Source organism: Uloborus diversus, chromosome 4 (genome assembly GCF_026930045.1).
Source record: "Uloborus diversus isolate 005 chromosome 4, Udiv.v.3.1, whole genome shotgun sequence".
Lineage (NCBI taxonomy): Eukaryota > Metazoa > Arthropoda > Arachnida > Araneae > Uloboridae > Uloborus > Uloborus diversus.
In genome coordinates, this window is record NC_072734.1 from 107,923,238 (window position 1) to 107,943,358 (window position 20,121).

At 31.8% G+C, this 20,121-nt stretch overlaps 1 protein-coding gene across 1 annotated transcript in view; it reads left to right on the plus strand.

The window, feature by feature from the left end:
* The first annotated feature begins 4,561 nt into the window (after window positions 1-4,561).
* Window positions 4,562-20,121, plus strand: part of LOC129221635 (aprataxin and PNK-like factor) — a 59,398-nt gene continuing 43,838 nt past the window's right edge. Inside the window, exons 1-3 of the mRNA XM_054856160.1 lie at window positions 4,562-4,739; window positions 7,490-7,564; window positions 19,488-19,660. Coding sequence (XP_054712135.1) covers window positions 4,644-4,739; window positions 7,490-7,564; window positions 19,488-19,660 — 344 coding nt within the window. The 5' untranslated portion in view covers window positions 4,562-4,643. The remainder of the gene's footprint in view (window positions 4,740-7,489; window positions 7,565-19,487; window positions 19,661-20,121) is intronic.

Consider the following 20,121-nt stretch of genomic DNA (forward strand, 5'->3'; position numbering starts at 1 on the left):
TAAAAATTTAATTTCCCAAAAACGATAAGGCAGACAAAGCTCATATTTTGCACAAACATTACATTCATGATAAGGAACATATGTGAAAATAAGAAAAATTAAAAATGTCAACAATCAAATCAATCAAATGCCGTGGAAGCAATGTATCTTTCTACAGGTAAGAGTCAGTTTGTATTTAGAAGCGTAGAATTTAGTTTGAGCTACTATAATGTTAAATAATGTTAAATAATCAACAGGAGTACAAATATTGTAACGCATACTGCTCTATTTGATAGGAAAAATAAAGGAGGGTTGACGAAACCGACTAAGGATAGTGTTAAAATTTGCTCAGAAACAGAAAAGTGTATCCGTAAGTATATTAACAAAGGTTTACCAAAAATGGTCAAAATAAGAACCAAAATTGTCAATTTAGTGCTAGCCAATTTTACTTTCATTTCATTATTTAAAGAGATCAATCATGGCAATGATGATAAAGATAGGGAGCATACACTTCAACTAATAAAATTACTTGCAAACCAATATGTTAAATTTAGATGTCACCATATTTCTAAGAATCTCAATTATAAGCGTAGTAGAATCAGGCAAAAATTAACAAAAACCATACTGTTTAATAACGATTAAATTATCTGTTAAGTATAAAATTAGCATAAATAAGCATACTAAACAGCATTTTATTTTAATTTTGCTTTAAGAAAAGCATGAACAATTAACAAGTTAACATATAAACTGATTACGTATAGTTTTATGCAATTTACTAGCTTTTAGAACAATATAACGATAACTAATGCTTCAACTTTAAGTTTCGAAGATACTAGGAAACCATACAAATACAAATACAAATGTGACGACCAGCAACAGGCTCTGGGCCCAGCTAGGCTGGTCCTAGTCAATTAATTAGTCCCCAATGAAGATCAATGGCCCTCTTAAAGCTATCCACTCCATTGCTCATTACCGCCTCTTCCGGTAAGCTATTCCAAGTGCCCACGACCCTGCTAAAGTAGTAGTTTTTCCTGATTTCCAAGTTAGCCTGAGATTTAAATAGCTTAAAACAATGACCCCTTGTCCTGCTTTCCCAGCAAAAATTTAATCCATTTACATCTTTCATTTTGATAAATTTAAATAACTGAATCATGTCCCCTCTGACTCTCCTTTGCTCCAGGCTATACATGTTAAGCCTATTAAGTCTGGTATCATAATCTAAATCTGAGAGTCCCCTTACTAATTTAGTTACCCTTCTTTGAACCCTTTCCAATACAAAAATATCTTTCTTCAGATAAGGCGACCAAAACTGAACAGCATACTCCAAATGAGGTCTTACTAAACTCCTATATAAAGGCAGAAGAACTTTCTTAGATTTGTTTGAAATAGATCAATTGATGAACCCAAGCATTTTGTTGGCTTTGTTACTAGCAATACTGCACTGTTGACTAAACTTGAAGTCCTGATTTATGAAGACACCCAGATCCATAACATTTTCTGCCCGATTTATGACTGAACCCTGTAAACGATATCTCATACGCTTATTTCCATGACCTAAGTGTAGCACTTGACATTTCCCTACATTAACTGCCATACCCCATTTATCTGCCCACTTAGTAATATGATCTAAATCCTCTTGCAGCTGTTTTACTTGTTCTTCATTTTCGACAATCCCCATAACTTTTACATCGTCAGCAAAACAATTCATGCTTCCAGAAATATTTTCATTGATGTCATTCATAAATATAATAAACAAAAGAGGCCCTAAAACTGATCCTTGAGGAACCCCACTTAAAACATCACTCCAATTAGAATGATTTCCTCTCACAACTACTCTTTGCTTCCTACCAGTAAGCCAATTTCTAACAAAAAGTAAAGTTTTTCCTCCTATTACGATAGTGTAATAACGAAAAAATATTGATGATTTAGTAGCAATGGAAAGAGCTAAGTACAGCATGTATCTAGATTCGTAAATCTTTTGCTTTCGTGTCTCCGTAACCGAAATATGAAGTTTGTAGGTCTCGTAATTTTAAGAAAAGTTTAAATTTAGCAAGTTTCAGTGAGAAATGTATAACATTTTCCCCACGCATGCAGGCAGATACCGCTCGAAAACTAAAGTCTTTCGTATTTTTAAGGACATAAAACTTTTAGATCAATCAAAAATTAGCGTTGAAAAGTTGTCACCATTAAAAACTGCACATAATAGAGAATTAATAGCAAATTTTCGTTTTTTATCAACAATTTAGTTGCAAGTGTTACATATTATTTTATTTCATAATATTTGTTATTGATTCTGATCCGAAAGTGGAGATTTACAAACCTATGTACCTTATGCCATTTTTGTTCAATAAAAATATTTTGTAAATTTTACTTCTTGCAACTTAAAGTACGTATTCTGATTACGAGTAATTAAACATGTTATCATGACTTTAAAAGCCATTCAATATCAATTTTGATTTCTTAAATTTATAATTTATTACTAACCAAAAGTACATATAAATTTACCCATGAATTGCAAATTTTATGCAGTAAACTTCAGATATATCCGAGTTAACTAAAAATCCCTTTACTTGAAAATATGTGAGAATTCACACAAGGTACGAGATGCAACCTAAAAAATCCTCGTAGTGATTAAAACTGACTTATCCGTTACCCGAAAATTTAAGTATACTTGAATGTTTCGCATAATTCTGAATGACGAATGAGTTACAAATTAAGAAGATGCGAAATCTATTTTCTGTTTTGAAATTACCTCCAGTAGTTAATTTCGAACAGAAAAATGATTGATTTTTTTTTTTTTTTCAAATTAAAAAAAAAATCTTTCACTGAAAGTACTATTTTAAAACAGAAAAATCCCAGAAAATTGCGGAAAACGAGCCGATAGTAAGCTTATGTGATGCGCGGTGGAAAGTTCTTGCCCTACCAATGGCGGACGATCGTTGGTTGAAAAGGAATCACTATTCTATCACAGGATGATCCATCTAGTTAAGAGAGCGCGAGCGAACCGGATTCCATGTCTATGCAAATACTAGTTTTCCCCCAAGAACATGACCCCCTAAGGCCCCAAAAAATAAATTAAGACTCCTGAAACTACTATTACTAATCAATGATGCAGTCTGAGGCATTCCAACTACTTCGTGCGTTTAATGTTTTGAACAAAAAAAAAAAAAGCATTTCAACCCTAATTAAATTCAGTTTTGAAGCTTTATATAAAGTAAACTAAATACAAAAATCTTTTCAATTTCAGTCAATGAAACTTATGAACTTAACAATTGATGCATGACTTCTACTTCTCTTTCTAAAATATTCAAACAAGATCGTGACTTTGAGGGGTCAAGGCAGGGCCCGACTAACTAAAATTGAGGCCCTAGACCCACAATAATTTGGAGGCCCTCTGAAGACTCTATAGCGAAATACAGTGGCTGATTTATAAGTTTGAAACTCGGCGGAATGCATTTTTGTCTCCTCTTTGTCTATCACAGAACTAAGTAAATCATTTATCGTGTGCATTCATGAATCTCCTTCGGGGCCCCTCATAATTTTGACAGGGTAAGTTTTTTGCTGGCAGAATGAATAAAAACTCTACTCTAAAGAAGTTTTTTCCTATTAACAAGTCATTACTTTTCTACTATTATTTTAAAAATACGTGTATTATTTCTGTAGTCGTAATACTATGCATAATTCTTCAAGTAATTGAGGCCCCTTAGAAAGATGGGGCCCTAGGCCCGGACCCAGTTGGCCTGTGCGGTAATCAAGCCCTGGTTCAAGGGGGATTGCACTCCCCCTCCTTTCGACTTTGAAAAAATAATGTTTTTACATTTAAGTGGAGCGTGGTTTTTGTTGTTTTTCGACAAAATTTGAAATTGAGCATCATTGTTTGCCCCTCCTTTCCCTGGAAAAAAGGGGGCCCCCAATGGCTACTTTCTTTGAGAAGGGAAGGGGCTCCATAAAAGTCCCAAAGAAAGGTTCAGTTTTTTTTAAGTATCATTTTAAAAGGAAATTTTCCCAAAAATTCTTTCAGAATTTATTCTTTAAATAAATAAGTACTATCTATTGATTACGAGTATTTTTTTTATGCATAGATTTAGCTTATTACGCTGAATAAGGTGTCCCTTATGCTACTTCAAAAAGCGTGCATCCATATTTTCAATAAGTCTCACACGCAAACAACAATGAATTTGTAAAGGTGTGAAATAAATTTGAATGTATTTTCTTTTATAAACAAAGTTTTGAGTGCGGAATAAATCAACATTGCTAAAAAATGGTTTTAAAAACTCAATGGATATAAACATAGCTAAAAGCTAGCGTGATGTGTGGGACATCTTTAAATGAACATTTGTAACAGTTACTAATAAGATAAATCGAAAAATGAAGCTGAAAGGATTTATTTAAAAATCGAATACCATTCAGAATACTATAATACTCGATTTAAATTCGCAGAGAAATGTTTGCTAAGTACTCCATAAGAATACTGGTTAGCAAGTGATAGCTCATCAACTGAAGAAGACTAGCTATTTTCACAACATAGGTGGCGCTATGGAATTTACAGCATAGCGTTTTTGTTTACGTTGCTGGTACGATTAATAACTGTAAGCCTAAAGGATTTAAATGGAATTTAAATAATGTATGGCTATTATATAAGCAACATATGATTTAAAATCGCCATGACGAAAATAACCCTAAAGCCTTTGGACGATGGACAAAAGGCCGTTGATATTCCGGTGGGGAAAACAACAATTGGGCGAGGGCCTTTCCTCGGCGTACGTATGGAGATATCTATAAATGTTACTAAGAATATATTTAGGCTTAATACTTCTTGTTGGTGTGTCTGACAATATTTACAAAAATATGTGAAGCTTCATTTTTCACAAAAATCAATAAAATGTATACATGTTACATAATCAACTCTTTCCTGCATCCAGAACATAATTTAAATGGCACATCGCGAACCCAGAAAATTGTAACGGATATAATGTTTCCCTTTCGTCGTACTTACGTTATAATATGTAACGTTTCAGAATACGTGATACAATAATTCTAATTCTGAACTTAGACCATCATTATTACAAATCGATATCTCTTATTCGTAAAAGACCTCTTATTACAAATTGTATTACTTGAATATCGATAAGATTCGAAGTGTTATACCAACTGTAATGAAATTTCTTCATACAATTCCTATTTAATACATAGTCGTCAAACATTTTTACATTATTTTCAAAATATCCTCTTAGAAGCCACACATTTCTATGTTATGGCATCAAATAATTAAATATTTTTGACTGTTATAGGGATGTTTTTGCAGAAACATGAATCTTAACAGTTGATATGGTCCGAATTTTTGTCATACCTGCTTTTAACCACTAGGATGTTTCCCCAAAAGCATCCTAAGCTTTAGATTAAATGAATTGTATACTTGCAATAAAGTGAATTCATTTATTTATTGCTTGATTTATCTCAATGCTTGTTGTTGATCCACTCTTTTGGATTAATTAGCAAATTATTAAGTTATTTTACAAGTCATTCATTTAACTTTGCTCTGTGAGTGCTCCAATCCACAACATAAAAAAAAAATGTTTCAGTTAAAAAAAAAGTTACAAACTCACTATAATGGTGAAATACACCGCCAGCTCAGTCATTTCCAGCTGAGGATTGCAGTTTCGTGCTTATTAGCACTCATCTGTGCGGTAATTTACTGAATATATTCACTATAATGGGTTCAGTTAAACTATTTATGGCTCTAAGGTAGAATTTACTCTTCCAATATAAGCAGGCCAAAATATTTTAGAGAAATGCTCTTTAAAGGGAAAATATCTGTATTGTAAAATAATATACAAAATGAAGTGAAGCTGAAAGATATACTGTGTATTGTTTGAAACATTTATTTTTGAATGATAATTGATATTGAAAGGCAAGCAGTACAAAACAGCTCAGTTACAGCATTCAGGGACTGCCGTTACTCTTATTTTGTCTTCATCAGTCTGGAATAGAGTTGCTTATGTAACTTGATGATAAATGTTATTAAGTAACATAATTGATGCTTTAAAGCATTTTATATTTTTAAATACTGACAAATGTACTATATGATATGATATATAATTCAAATATCATTGACCAGTAAGTTAATTGATTTGCAAAATTACTGTCAAAACTCGCTATAATGATCCCCGGGGTGTAGTGAGCAAAATTGTTTGAATAGTATGTATAAACGACTTTAAATTGCAGCAAAATAACTTTAATATGTTGAAATCAGAGCTTTGTAAGTAAATGGCCAAAAAACTACATAATGATTACAAATTACGAAACTTGAACTTTGAGCTAAAATAAGCTCTGGGTTATCCCTAAATTTTGTTTATTTGTGATTAAATTTTGCTGTAGTTATTTTTAGATATAAGGGAGGGTGGGCCACCATGAGACAAAAACATATTTTTTTTACATTGGTGAGTTCTAAAGCACAAAAACATATTGATTATATTAAAGGTGTCAAATTATAGTGTATTGCACTAAATTTAGCGCATTTAATGTTAGCAAAAATAAGTTATGAGGCTTTAAAAATTCGATGAAAAGTGTCTCATTGGACCACTATGAGACATTAAGTGGGTCCACAATGGGACACCTGAATAATCACTGTATTTTTACTTAAAATATTGCCATATCATATGCTATTCTCTTAAATCTCTCGTACTTTTTCCATAAAACATTTTTGAACTGTCCCCCAAGGGTGATGCCCCCCCCCCCCCCCCCAGTCTTGCATAATATAGACGAACGCACAAACGGCGTTCGCAGAAAATTTTTGGCTCTGCAGAAATTCTTTTTCAAACTGCTAACGTTAATTTAAAAATAAAAAAAAAATTAAGGGATTTTTTAAGGAAATCCCAGAGTTTTTCTGTTACAGCCTTTTTCCAAAAGCCTTTTAAAGCACTTGTGTAAAAAAAATGGTTTTGGCAGTTTTCTTCAGATGGTGAAAAATAAGCAAACTATATGTTATTGTAAAAAAAAAATTAAATGATTTAAAGCACTTTTTTTTTTGTCTCTTTCATATTTGAATATAAATTTAAATTCTTTATTCAAGGGTGAGTTAGGCAAAATAATTATTTGCAGAAAATTTTCCAATTTGGTTTTGTGTTCGCAGAAAGCTTTTCATTTTATCTATGTCTGCCCCCCCCCCCCCCCAATTGGGAGTACCCGCAAAAACGACAAGTAAGACTCTCGATAACCGACTCTCCACTTGGACCGAGGTTAGCCTCCTCCCTCCCCCCTTGCTTGAGTTCTAGATCTGCCACTATATGTATATTCTAATTCTAATGCATCAATATTTTTAGGCATATATTGTAGGTAGTACTTGAATTTTCTTATCTGCTTCTTTGAATTGTTACTTTAAGAAATGCTATTGTTTTGATGATATTATTTTACTAATTGTTCATATTCTTAAGCTAATCTTTTTTATGTGTAGAAAAAATATGAATTTTAAATGTTATTTTAACCTGCTTTTTCTTTTATTACGTTGTAGTGTACTGATAAAAAAGTTTCCAGAAATCATGCCGTGTTGGAAGTAACTAACAAAGGAGAAGTGTTCCTCACACCTGTAAGTTTTTTTAGTAATTCAATCATTAATTTGTGTTAATAACCATGGCATTTTGATTTTATTTATTTATTTTTAAACTTTAATGTTTTGTATCGGTATGTAATGTGTTTTAAAACTAAACAAAGGTTTTATCTGTTATTCATGTCAGTATGTAATATATATTTCAATATAGTGTGAGAAAATGTTATGATTAAAATGATCAATTATGCATTGAATTGTCATGGAGGGTATTTCAAATTTACCTTTGTCATAAAATTGCAAACTTATGTATAGTCGGACCTCCATATATCGAAGTAGGAAATTGCAGAAAAAAATTCGATATGTAGATATTTCGATATTTGGAAACAATCTTATTTTATCATAAAAGTATCCTAAAACATTAAAATAAAAACTAATTTTTGTGTATGAAACCCATTTTATAATTTATACGAGTATCGGATTAAATGAAAGTTGATGATTAAAAAATTAACAGAAATTATATTTTTACACCAACCATACATCTTCATATTCTTCGGCAATTCAACTTGATCACAACATTAGGGGATTTTTGTCTTAACAATGTGATCGAGAGAAAAGTAAAAAATCAATCTACTTAACTTGAATGATTTTTACTGAAGCTAAGAAGACTAGAAATGATAATCAACAAACAAAAGGGATAATTTGAAACTGATTTTACAGTGTTACTGGTTACAGCTAAGATTTGAAATAAACTTAAGGGAATTTAAGAACTTCAGAACGGAACAACGACTTAACTACACACCTTTCAACCCCAGATTTCTTATGAGTTCTGTAGCAACCTTTAGTGAATGTAATTTTCTTCTCTAATCTTCATTTTTCATGAGACAAACTGTCTAAAGTGGGAAAAAAAATCTACGAATGTCTCGAAATTTTTTTCCGATCTATAGAGATTTTTTCGATATATAGAAACAATTTTTCTGTATAATGAACATAGAAATTTGCTGGGATTTCGTTAGATAGAAAATTTTGATATGTGGAAGTTCGATATATGGAGGTTCGACTGTACTTCAATACCCCAACCTACACGAAATTGGAGATAGTTCCAGACAATTTGTAAGACATACAGTTGAAGAAATTATTCATCTTGCTAAGTGGTTGGAATAAGAAGCTTAATAGTGAAGATTTAATGAATTGCAGTCAACTCTCGATGACTTGAATTCTTATAACTGGAATATTCCTATATCTTGAAGCTTTCATTGGGTCCCAAATCTTGAGAAAGCTGTGTGAACTTCCCATAACTGAAACTACCAATAAAGTGAAAGTTTTAGCTGCCCCTTGGAACTTCAGGCTATCTATAGCAGTGGTTCCCAACCAGTGGTTCACAAACCCCTGGGGGTTCACGAGAGGTACGAAGGGGGTTCGTGAAAATAACATTGTAACGGCGGAATTTTAACATACTTGTTTGAGATGAAGCCACGTGTTCAAGCGATTTTGAGAAAATGTTGTTCAACAGTTATTTATTTGTCTTTCACACATTCGATACTCTTAGCATTGAAAGCATATTTGCTGACATAGTTTACACTTAAGGAATTACATAAGTTAAAGCACCAGCTTTACCGCTGCCATTAACAGGGTTCGTACACTCCTTCAAAACTCCTCCAATACTCCTTCATTCAGGAAATTTTGCTGAAGGGCCCTTCAAACTCCTTCATTTTGGTTTTAACTCCTTCAAAACTCCTTATTTTTTAGTTCAAGACTATATAATTTTCCTCTATGACAGTGACTTAAAATACTTCAATTGACAACTTAACATTGTCACAAGGGCAAAGGTATATTTTCGATTTTGATGTAGTAATTTCGCATATTTATTTTTTTCATAAAGATGTGATTTGCAAATTGAGCGTAGGAGTCGTAAAAGTTGAAGGTGAAAATATTATTAGATGACTAAGCCATCTCATAAGTGAAGTAAAACATGCTTAAATTGTGCTTAGCTATTTTTTTTTTTTTTTTTCAAGTTTTATGATTATTGCTTTTCCCTCCTCCACACTCTCAGCAAGCAAAAGTCAGTTTTATTAATTATTATTTAAATATTTAAAAATACATAAGTAGATGTACTATATTAAGCGATTGTGTTAAAGAAAGCAATTGTTTAGTAAATCGCAGTTCTGACAATATTAAAAGGGTCATCCATTAATGATGTCATAACTTGGAAAGACGGGTTCATGAAATTGTGGCAAGGGTAAGAGCGAGAGTGACAAAAAGTAATATCACACAGTTATTACAACAATATGTTATGCCTTGATGCGGAGTAGTGAGGTGAAGGGTGACAATTTGTGACAAAGGGGAAGGGGGTCAAATACGATGAATAAAAGTGCGACACCATTTAAGGACAGCTCATTAGTACTCCTTCAAAACCTCATTTTACTCCTTCAAAACTCCTCCAAAAATCCTTCATTTTATTTCTGAAATTGAGTACGAACCCTGAGTACCCATGAAAAAAAAAATGCTCCACTTTTGAATACAATGTCCTCAGAAGATAGAATATGAAGGTGTTGGTTTACTCAGCAGCTTTTGATCGGAAAATCGATTAAATAAATAATTAAGAAAAATATGCTTTAAATTTTAATAAATTTTGGACTACGTTTCTATGTGAAGAAGGATTTTCTTCATAAAAGGAGATCAATACTGAAACAAATTGAAAGCTGAACCTAAGGTAAGATTGAAGTTGTCAGATGTTTGAGCCAAATTTTAAACTTCTTCGTACCACAAATATTCCATTTAAAAAACTTTTTTAAAGTTGACTGAACTTCAAAAAGAATTTTCACTGGGTAAATTTTTTGGGGGGTTTTGCATATATACATTTACGGCTATCATTTTAGTTTGTAGCATTATTTGTAATTCTGCATTTTGCAATTAGTTTTCGTTCTTGTAAGAAATATGAAGCAGCATCAAATTTTAAAAATATCTCTTGAATTTTATTGTGTTTGTGTGCACGTTTTTTTTTTTTTTTTTTGCTTGTAACTAATCTCCAGGGGGTTGCCAACTTTTTTTCAGATTTGGAAGGGGTTTGCAAGGGGGAAAAGGTTGGGAACCGCTGATCTAGAGTTAAGTATTTTATCCACAGAATCAAGAACTTGCAGTGTGAAGAGCTTACGAAGGTGCATGAGCATAGCAATAAACAAATGTAGAAGATGTTCCATCGGAAAAAAATCTTGTCAATTAATAACTTAGCAAAAATATTAAACTTCATTCGGAAGGCTGAGAAAATTTGGAAAGTACAGGGTGGCGACAGATCAGGGAAATCAGGGAGATCAGGGAAAAGTCAGGGAACTTTATTAATCAGGGAGAAATCAGGGAAATATCAGGGAATTTCGAAAAAATAACAAAAAATCAGGGAAAATTGATTTTATGAAGAAAAAAAAAATTTTTTTTTCACTTTACAAAATTAAATACTCTAATTCCCTACGCATTTTCCACCAATTATCTGTTCAAAAAAAAAGGTAAAATTAATGAGGTGTGTTTATACACTACCGCATATTTGTGCATCTTTTTTCCTCAACATCAAAGTATTGAATCTTACTTATTAACCACAGGATGAACTTCCTAAGATTGCTTCTATGTCTGTTAGGTAGTTTATTTTACCTAGCTTGAAATTTCCTTTTACGCTTTCAATGCTCCGTAAAATAAACAACCGTACTGGCAAAGAGGAAGCCTTCATTAATGCCTTAGCTCCTTTGCCTTTTTTCATTGTTTCGAAGTAATTAAGTACTGTAACGATTTCAAGAAGAAATCTTTGGTTTTTGAATTAATACTATAAAAGCTTAAACTTCTTCGCATTTTTAGTTTAATTGCTAAAATTGAACTTTCAATTTAAAAAAACTTTGTTTTTTGCCGTTATACTATTTGTTGTCACCACAGATCGTCAAGGTTTTCTTTTCTTCAGACTTAAGTAATTCTTTAATTTTATAACCAAGTTGTATTCTTCTTTTATATATTTTGAAATTAACTAATTGCTTTTTTTTCCTTGTATTTCAAAGTTGTTTGTTACAAAAGCAATCTAAGATTTTTTTCGTTACATACTTAAATCATTTGAAATAGAGTTAACTTGTGTACTTAAGTAAATATCTTTATTTTTTATTGTTAAAATGCTGTATTCATTCATTAAAACCTATGTTCTTGATTAGAGAAAAGCTCCCTATGAATGGATGTCAAATGGTTTCATCTGTTTTGCATAAATATGTCAATTAGTTATATAAGAATACTATTGCTTGTTATTCGTGCAACAATTATTATACTGTTTAAAAACTTAGTTCAAAATAATTTCAATTACTTTTTAGTTCTGTCATAAGGACACATATGATTTTAAAAGTCATTTTAATAGCTTCTAAAAATTCTTATGCTAAGTAGTTTCTGGAAGTGAAGTTTTTTTTTTTTTTAAATTTTCTATAATCTTTCCATGTGTAAAAATTTAATATACTGTTTTGTAGGTTCCCCCCCCCCCCCAAAAAAAATGTCTTTTTTTTAAAATCATTTTATTAAAAAAGTAGCATCTTTTTAAAATATATCTTTAGTTCAACAAGTTTACACAACTTAAAACGTTTAAAATACTGCATTTTATACAAACATACAACGGACTTCAAGTAGAGCAAAGAAAGAAAACTATTATCATTCGTAACGTAAATCAGGGAAATTTGGTGAACTCAATCAGGGAAATCAGGGAAAAGTCAGGGAACTTTTTTTCACAGTTCCTGTCGCCACCCTGAAGTACGATTCTGGAAAAAAAAAAAACCATTTTTAATCAGAAAGGAAATGAGAAAAGCATTAGCTTGTCATGATGAAATTTTCCATGAAAAGAAAATCGTTGCCCCAGCAAACACAAGCGTGTTTGATTAAAGTGACAAACCAATGTAGATAAAGCTCAAATTCTGAAGAAAATACACCATATAGCTATTTCAAGGCTACAATGGAGCCTCGTCATCAGTGCAAGAAGCTCACCAACACAGCTTGTTTGTTAGCTTTTATGAAACCATCCCATTTCTTCTAATTTTGAGAATGCGTCAGTTTCCACTATGTAAAATTTTTATGCATGTATATTTAATCTTCGTATTAAAGTGACTTCAAGTATAATTTTTGAGGTGATGTTGAAAAATTGTCGCAATTCCCTTGCATTGATTGTATATAGTGTCCCAACTTAGGTGAATTCGAATTATGTGCTCCTTTCTCAGTCTTGCCTTACTTGTATCCTAAAACATGCTGGACTAAAACTGAAACTCAAATATTTTTGCTCGTAGAAAAAAGCCACTAAATTCGAGATGTAGAAATTTTCGCAAATAAAGTCTAAATAATTGTTCTTAACAAATGAAAAAAGATATTTCCTTCTTGCAGTGCACAGCAAAAAGGGGTTTTGGTAGTGAAAACACCCCCAGAGCCATTGATTTTAACTTAAATGCAAATTCTAAAAAAGAAGTTAATGCATATGAGAATGCTGTTTTGGTCAAAAAAAAAAAAAAACTCTTCAAAAGGTATTTTTGATTAAAAAAAAACCGCTCCCGAAGGTATTTTTGATCAAAAATTGATATCTTCTCAGAGGGTCAAAATGATCCCTGCCATATTTCTCGGTATACGAAGACCACCGTAATTCTAGTGTTAATATTTCTTAATGGATACTGTTGTGTTACAAAGTGATTTGGAGCACATCCTACCAGTGGTGTAGCTATGGCTTCTGCCGCCTGGAGCGCTTCCTCAATTTGCCACCCTTTTTTTGAGAAATAACTAATATATTAAACATTCAAAAATATTTAAAGCAAAACTAAAAAAATATTTTTTGCCGAAAAAAAAACTAATTTAGTTCCATATTTTTCTTTAAGAGGAAAAATAACAGATCAGGGCTTTACCAAAAATTTTAAAATTTAAGTCAAAAATCCCAGTTTTAGGCAATTTTTCGAAACGCTAATAGAAAATAGGGTTGGGATTCTCTGCAGATTTTTTTTCAAAACTGAAGTCAGTTTTAGGCATTCTTTTTAACATTAAGGAGTCGGGGGTTCGTGAAATTTTTTTCTTTCCGAAACTGAAGTGTTAAAACTGCAGTTTTATTGCTATCTCTGGAGACGTTAAGGAAAAGGGGAAGGTTCAAGTTCGCGGTCCGAAATTTTTTTCGACTTTTCTGTGAAAATGCAGTTATGTGGTATCTTTGTTGATGTTATTAGAGCTGCCCCTAACTCCAACAAAGACTGGGGTTCCCTCCCAAAATATTTTCTAAAAAATTGAAATTAATTGTTTGCTATCTTTGGTAACGATAAGAGATAAAAAAAAAGGTTTCGCAGGCTTCTCCTGGAAATTTCGGAAAATGAAATTCAAAGCTTTTTATGACAACATTTGGAGACTGCGGAGAGGTTTGGATCCCCTACCTTAGAATTTTTCTGAAGTTGCAGTTTGATGCTATTTTTGGGGACCTTGGGTAAGATGGAGGGTTTAAGGAGATCACTGGGAAATTTTTCGAAGTTTAAGAACTGTACACTCATTTTAGGCTTATCTTTAACCAGGTTAGAAGAAGAGTAAAGGTTTGAGTGCTGCCGTCAGGAGTTTGTTTGTATTGATCTTTTAAAAACTCATTGTTAGGCTAAAAGTTGAAATCTTGGAAGAGGAAGTGGGCATTAACCCTCAGAAATATCTCTAGATTGCTGACCTGAAAATGCCTTTAAGGCTAGGTTTGGTGACGTTAAGAGAAAGGACAAGGTTTAGCCGCTCTTCCAAGAATTTTTTCGGCATTGAGGCTCTAAAAACGCAATTTAAAGCATTTTGAATATGCCCGGCGCAGAAAAAGGGAGTGTTAAACAGGGTTCGTACGCTCCTTCAAAACTCCTCCAATACTCCTTCATTTAGGAAATTTTTTTGAAGGGCCCTTCAAACTCCTTCATTTTGATTTGAACTCCATAAAAACTCCTTCTTTTTAGTTCAATACTACATAATCTTCCTCTATGACATTAATTTGAGCTACTTCGACCAACAACTAACTTTGTCACAAGGGCAATTTTGATGTAGTAATTTAGTGTATTTATTTTTTTTCATAAAGATGTAGATGTGATTTACAAATTGATCATAGTTAAGTCATAATAGTCGAGGGTGAAAATTTTATTAGAAGACTTAAGACATTTCATAAGTGAAGTAAAACATGCTTAAATGATGCTTGGCTATTTTTTCAAGTTTCATAATTATTGTTTTTCCCTCCACCACACTCTCAGCAGCAAAAGTCAGGTTGTCTAATTATTATTTAAATATTTAAAAATACATAAGTAGATGTACTATATTGAGTGATTCTGTTAAAAAAAAACAATTGTTTGGTAAATCGCATTTATAATATTGTAAAATGAGTCATCCACAAGTGATGTCATGTCTTGAGGAGGAGACAGGTTCACAAAATTGTGACAAGGGGAAGAGAGAGGGTGACAAAAAGTGACATCACACAGTATTGTAACAATATGTTTATAAAAAATGACATGTGACAAGAGGAGGAGTTAAATGAAGTGTGACACTTAGTGACAAAGAGGGGAAAGGGTCAAATATGTTGAAAAAAAAAATTTGACATATAATGACAGCCCATTAGTACTCCTTCAAAATCTCATTTTACTCCTTCAAAAACTCCTCCAAAACTCTTTCATTTTATTTCTGAAATTGAGTACGAACCCTGTTAAAAAAAAAAGAGTTAAAAGTTTCAGATCTATCGTGTGCCTTTTACGACACACATTTTTTAATTTTGATAAGAAAATTTCTAGGAAACATTCTTAAATCCTTTTATTACGAAAACTTATGAAATTTCATTGTTTCTCCCCTGTAGTTAAATTCTACATAGAAAAAAAAAGCGGAAAAACCCTTGGTTCCTTGATTTTCCTCTGCCAACTCCTCAGTTTGTAGCTCTATACAAAGGGAAAGAAAAACCAACAGTAGTGCTGATATGTCAATAAATGTTTTGTGGTACATATGGGACTATATAGGCAACGTTTTATAAACATGAAATTCTGAATTTCCAAAAAAAAAGTTGATTCGGCCTAGTACATAAGAGCTAGAGTAATTTTATGATCATAGTCTACCAAAACCTTACACTTTACAAAGACTATTTTTTTGCCTCCAGTTTTTATATGCCATTAAATTCATTTTGGGAAAATTCTCTGAATTATTTTTCACATCAAAATCGTCAAATTGCTGCCCCCTAAAAACTGCCGCCTGGGACGGACCGCCTCCTCCACCCCTCCCTAGCTATGCCACTGCATGCTCCCAATCTAATTGAAAACTGCTGTCTCTGCCAAAAAGCTTAATCTCCCAGTTGTTCCTAAATTAAATAATAATGTACTTGATACATTTAACTGCAACCTTTCAACAACTGCTGATCAAACTTAGAAATTAGTTGAATTATGAGTAGGCGTAGCTTAAGCGGCAGATTATTGAACGTCCAATGAGCATGCTTCTAGTTCCTCTTAAACTCCGATTTAGGAAATTTCTTTGCTGCAGTTGAAATTACCTCTTAGCTCTTGCAGTTTTGCCATTTTTGGTTAATTATATGATCACCTTCACCTTTAACTGTTCTTTGCATTTTAATTATTTTTAATTACTAAATTTACTTAACTTTTTATGATGTGGGCCTAACCTGCAATCCGATAAAAGCGAATCAGGGAAGCCTTGTTAGGCGTACTCCTTGACAAGCTGCTTAAAAATTTTTCTGAAACATAATCATGTTTAGACCTGTCAAAAGAGATTAACTGCTCTAGCGTAAACAACACCCGCCTGCGATGGGCGCACATCCGATTGACTTCTATGAATGTTTTTAATATCTTCTTATAAATTTTTAAAAAGGGATTAAGCTCGTTTTGATACTTATCACCTCATGTATAAACAAAAATAGAGTTGGAATAATCTTTTTTGTAGTTCTTTTACTCAAAACATAATTTAAACAGCCAAATTGATCCTTTCACTCTGCAAAGTAATAATAAATACAGTCAAACCTCATGTCTCAAAACCCTTGATGTCTCAAGAAAAAAATTTGCATTTTTCGTTTAAACTTTTAATTATTCTCCTTAGTTGTCTCAAAATTTATTTTTTTTGACATGTCAAAATTTTTGCCAAAGAAGCAAGGTTTGATTCACCTTTTGTAAATTTTGTAGTAGAAACAATTCTGCAGATGTCTGCTTGTAGTTTTTCATCTTTTATCCTAGAAAATTTAAGAATGGAGCTTGGGGAAAAGTAATAGGGATGGATTTGGAAGGGGTGCTGTCCTATTCCATTTTTTTAAAATAGTTTATACAAAATGGCTGGTGAAACATTTAAATTGAATGTTATATTGATTGAAGATAAAATTAATTTTGGAAGTTTGGGGATGAAAACAAACTGAGAAAAAGTCGAAATTGCTGCTCATTTCAAAATCCTTTCTAGTACACTTTCCACAATAATTAAAATAAACAACAAATTTATTGCAAGAAATTCAATAATTTGATGCTAAATATTGTTTCATCAAAAAGAGTTATGTAAATCAACTATGAATCTAGCAAAACATTAAGAGGAATAACTTTTTCTGGCAAAGCTAAGTGTTTTTTTTTACGGTTAGTTACTGCAAAAAAAAAACCAGTATTTTAAGTAAAGCTAGGTGGTGGCATAAAATATGACGTTTGTGTGTTATTGTATGAGAATAACTATTATATATAGAGAGAGTTTTTCAAAACCTTGATTAATAGGAAACTTTTAATCTTTTTTTGTCTCTCTCTCTCTTCCCAAGAGAGTTGATAGTGAGCTTGTACTGTATTTCAGCATTGCTGAAGTGTTGAAAAAAAAAAAGTTTTACTGTCTCTGTTATTTTTCCTTATTTAATATGGATAAAAATATTTTTGAGATAAGACGTTGGATAAAGAAAAGAAATGGGCACAAAATACAAAAATTGCTTTTGTGGCAAAAGTGCTTCAACTTCATATTCGCTTTCCTAGTGTTAGAACTAGCACTGAAGACCATACTTTGCTAAATACTAAATATTTGATTGTAATTCTCCCCTAATATTCAGCGAAACATTAAATATTTCATTAATCCCTTTTAACTGTAATAATTGCTTTTTTTTTTAATGCTAATTTAAAGTAGAAATTTTTTATTTAATTAGTGTCTTTTGTGAAATGTAAATGCATTTCCATTTAAGATCCTATAAAGCATAATTATTAATTGAGAATAAATAAAAAGAGTAAAATATAATCATTCCTGAAGCAAAAGCATATTAATAAGGTAAATGGTTAACTTGACTTATCTTTATCTGTAATCCTGCATAAATTGATAATTTCTTTCCTCATATATGATTTGACAACTCATAATCATGTTAACATGTTATGTAGTAAATGAAGAATCTTGCATTTATGCCCACTCAAGTTGCTTGACCTATTACAATTTATTCAAGTGATTTTTTGCTGTCTTAATCTCTTAAGTAACAAATCAACTGATAAATACTCGTAAATGATAATTTCACATCAAAGTATTTCCTTGTAATTAAAATTTGAATTTTTTTACAGCAATTTGAATTAGTTTTGTACTGTGATACTGTCCTATAACTTTCTTTCATTGTGTAAAAAATATTTACTTGTTTACCAGTTGTCAAATATTTAAATTTATTTACTATTGGGTTGGTGAATATTAAAGCTCTGGGCTAAGCTGAATATTTCGTTTTGCCTTTCAAATATGCAGTATGCCAAACATTCCGTGCATCCCTCGTTAGAACTGTTAATCATATTTGCTCTGTTTCATTTCGTGGTATTTAATTTGTTGCATTCAATAATTACTGAATTTTATAAAAAGTACAAAGCATATTATTAAAAAATGCTAGTGAATTTTATTGTTTTTCGTTGAGTTAAGTGAGCGAACATGGAAGTCTAAAATCCATAATCCTCTGAACATGAGCCATATCAGATTTTGGATTTGCAAAAATGCATTCTAACTCATGAATATTTTTCTTGTTACAAAACTAGTTTATGCCTTTCCTTCCACATGCTATTTAAATTTGGCGCATTGAAGAAGCAGATTTTTTTTTTTTTTTTTTGAAATGTATATTTTAGAGGTAAAAGGAAAAAAAAAATCGCAATATAAAAAGTTCCACTTGCGAATCTTAAAGGTATTTGCACATTTTTTGAAATAATTACATCAAAGTTAGTAAGTTAGTTATTTTGCAGTTGAATTTTTTGGCAGTCCCCCCCCCCCCCCTTATTTACTTATATTCCACTATCCAATTCCTTTGGTAATATCAACTGAAAAGGTTTCTTAGGAATTTTCATTTGTATTTTTAGCTTGTATTTGTAAGGCAGGTTAATATAAACAGGAAGTAAAAAGGGTTGTACATTGGAAGGATCTGTATGTATGCATTGGGTAAGTTTAACAAAGCTTAAAGAGCATTATGTACTTGGAGAAAGCTATCTAACCAGCTAAATTTTAAATGTCAAGATTAAGACTTAGTGCAGTTAGAAGTCGCTTTAGTTTTTAGTTATTATTCAGCTTTAAAATATGTCTTATTCTTAGAGATATTTATTCAATGTTTTTACTGTACTACTTTACATAGGAGTGTTCTGTTTGTGATTTTCAGCCTCTTGGATTTTTCCCCCCTTGTGGTTATATTTTTGAATTTTAATTCCTCTTTCTAATTTTTTATTGTACTTTTGATTCTAGGGACTTACTGTCTTGAAAGTAATTACTTTTCTTAATTTTTACAATGACATTGTAAACTGACTGTGACAAATCTAAGATTTATTTATTCCTAGGTAACCCCCCCCCCCTCCTAAATAAATGATAATAGGTAAAGGAACTTATGCTCCAACCTAATGTGCATTCAAGAAAGTGCACCACTACTAACACATGAACTAAATATGAGTGAAACAGTACTAAATTTGTTTTCAAAATTGTTTTATTATTTGTTTATATTTTTAGTAATGCAGAATTTAAATTTTATTTGCAGACCCATGTAAATCCTTGCTTTTACCAGCCAACTGCTGATAGTCCAGGTCAGATCTTAAAGAAAGACACTCCACATAAATTAGAGAATGGTGATTCCTTCTCCCTTTTACCTAGGGCTTTTAGGTATCAGTTAATTGTTGTTGGAGATTCTGCAATAGAGAAAAATCCTGACCAGTGAGTTTGTTTCTATTATTCTTTTTATTTTGTGAAGTTCCATTAATTGAGGCAGTGAAAATCAAATAGATACAAGGTGAACATTTTCAAGTAAAATACGTTTAAAGATAACGTCTTAGGTTGAATTTTTTTCTTCTAAATCATGCTTTACAGCAGCATCTACCTGGATTACTAGTACTATTGCCCCAAGACAAGAGTAGAGGTTCCCCTACTATTTGTACTGGTTATCTCCAAATTTTCAATTTTGCCTCTTACATTCCTTTGCTTCTCTCTGCCTCAATTGTTATGTTGAAATTTGTATGACACATTAGAAATAACTGTTCTTGAAATCTAATTTCTTGAAAAGTCATAGTGTACCTGTTTTAAATATGTTTAATGCATTCATTTTTTATGTTAAGGTTACTTTAATCATATAAATTTCCATTTTTCTATACAGATTTAAGAGTTCTAGCTGCCCTCAG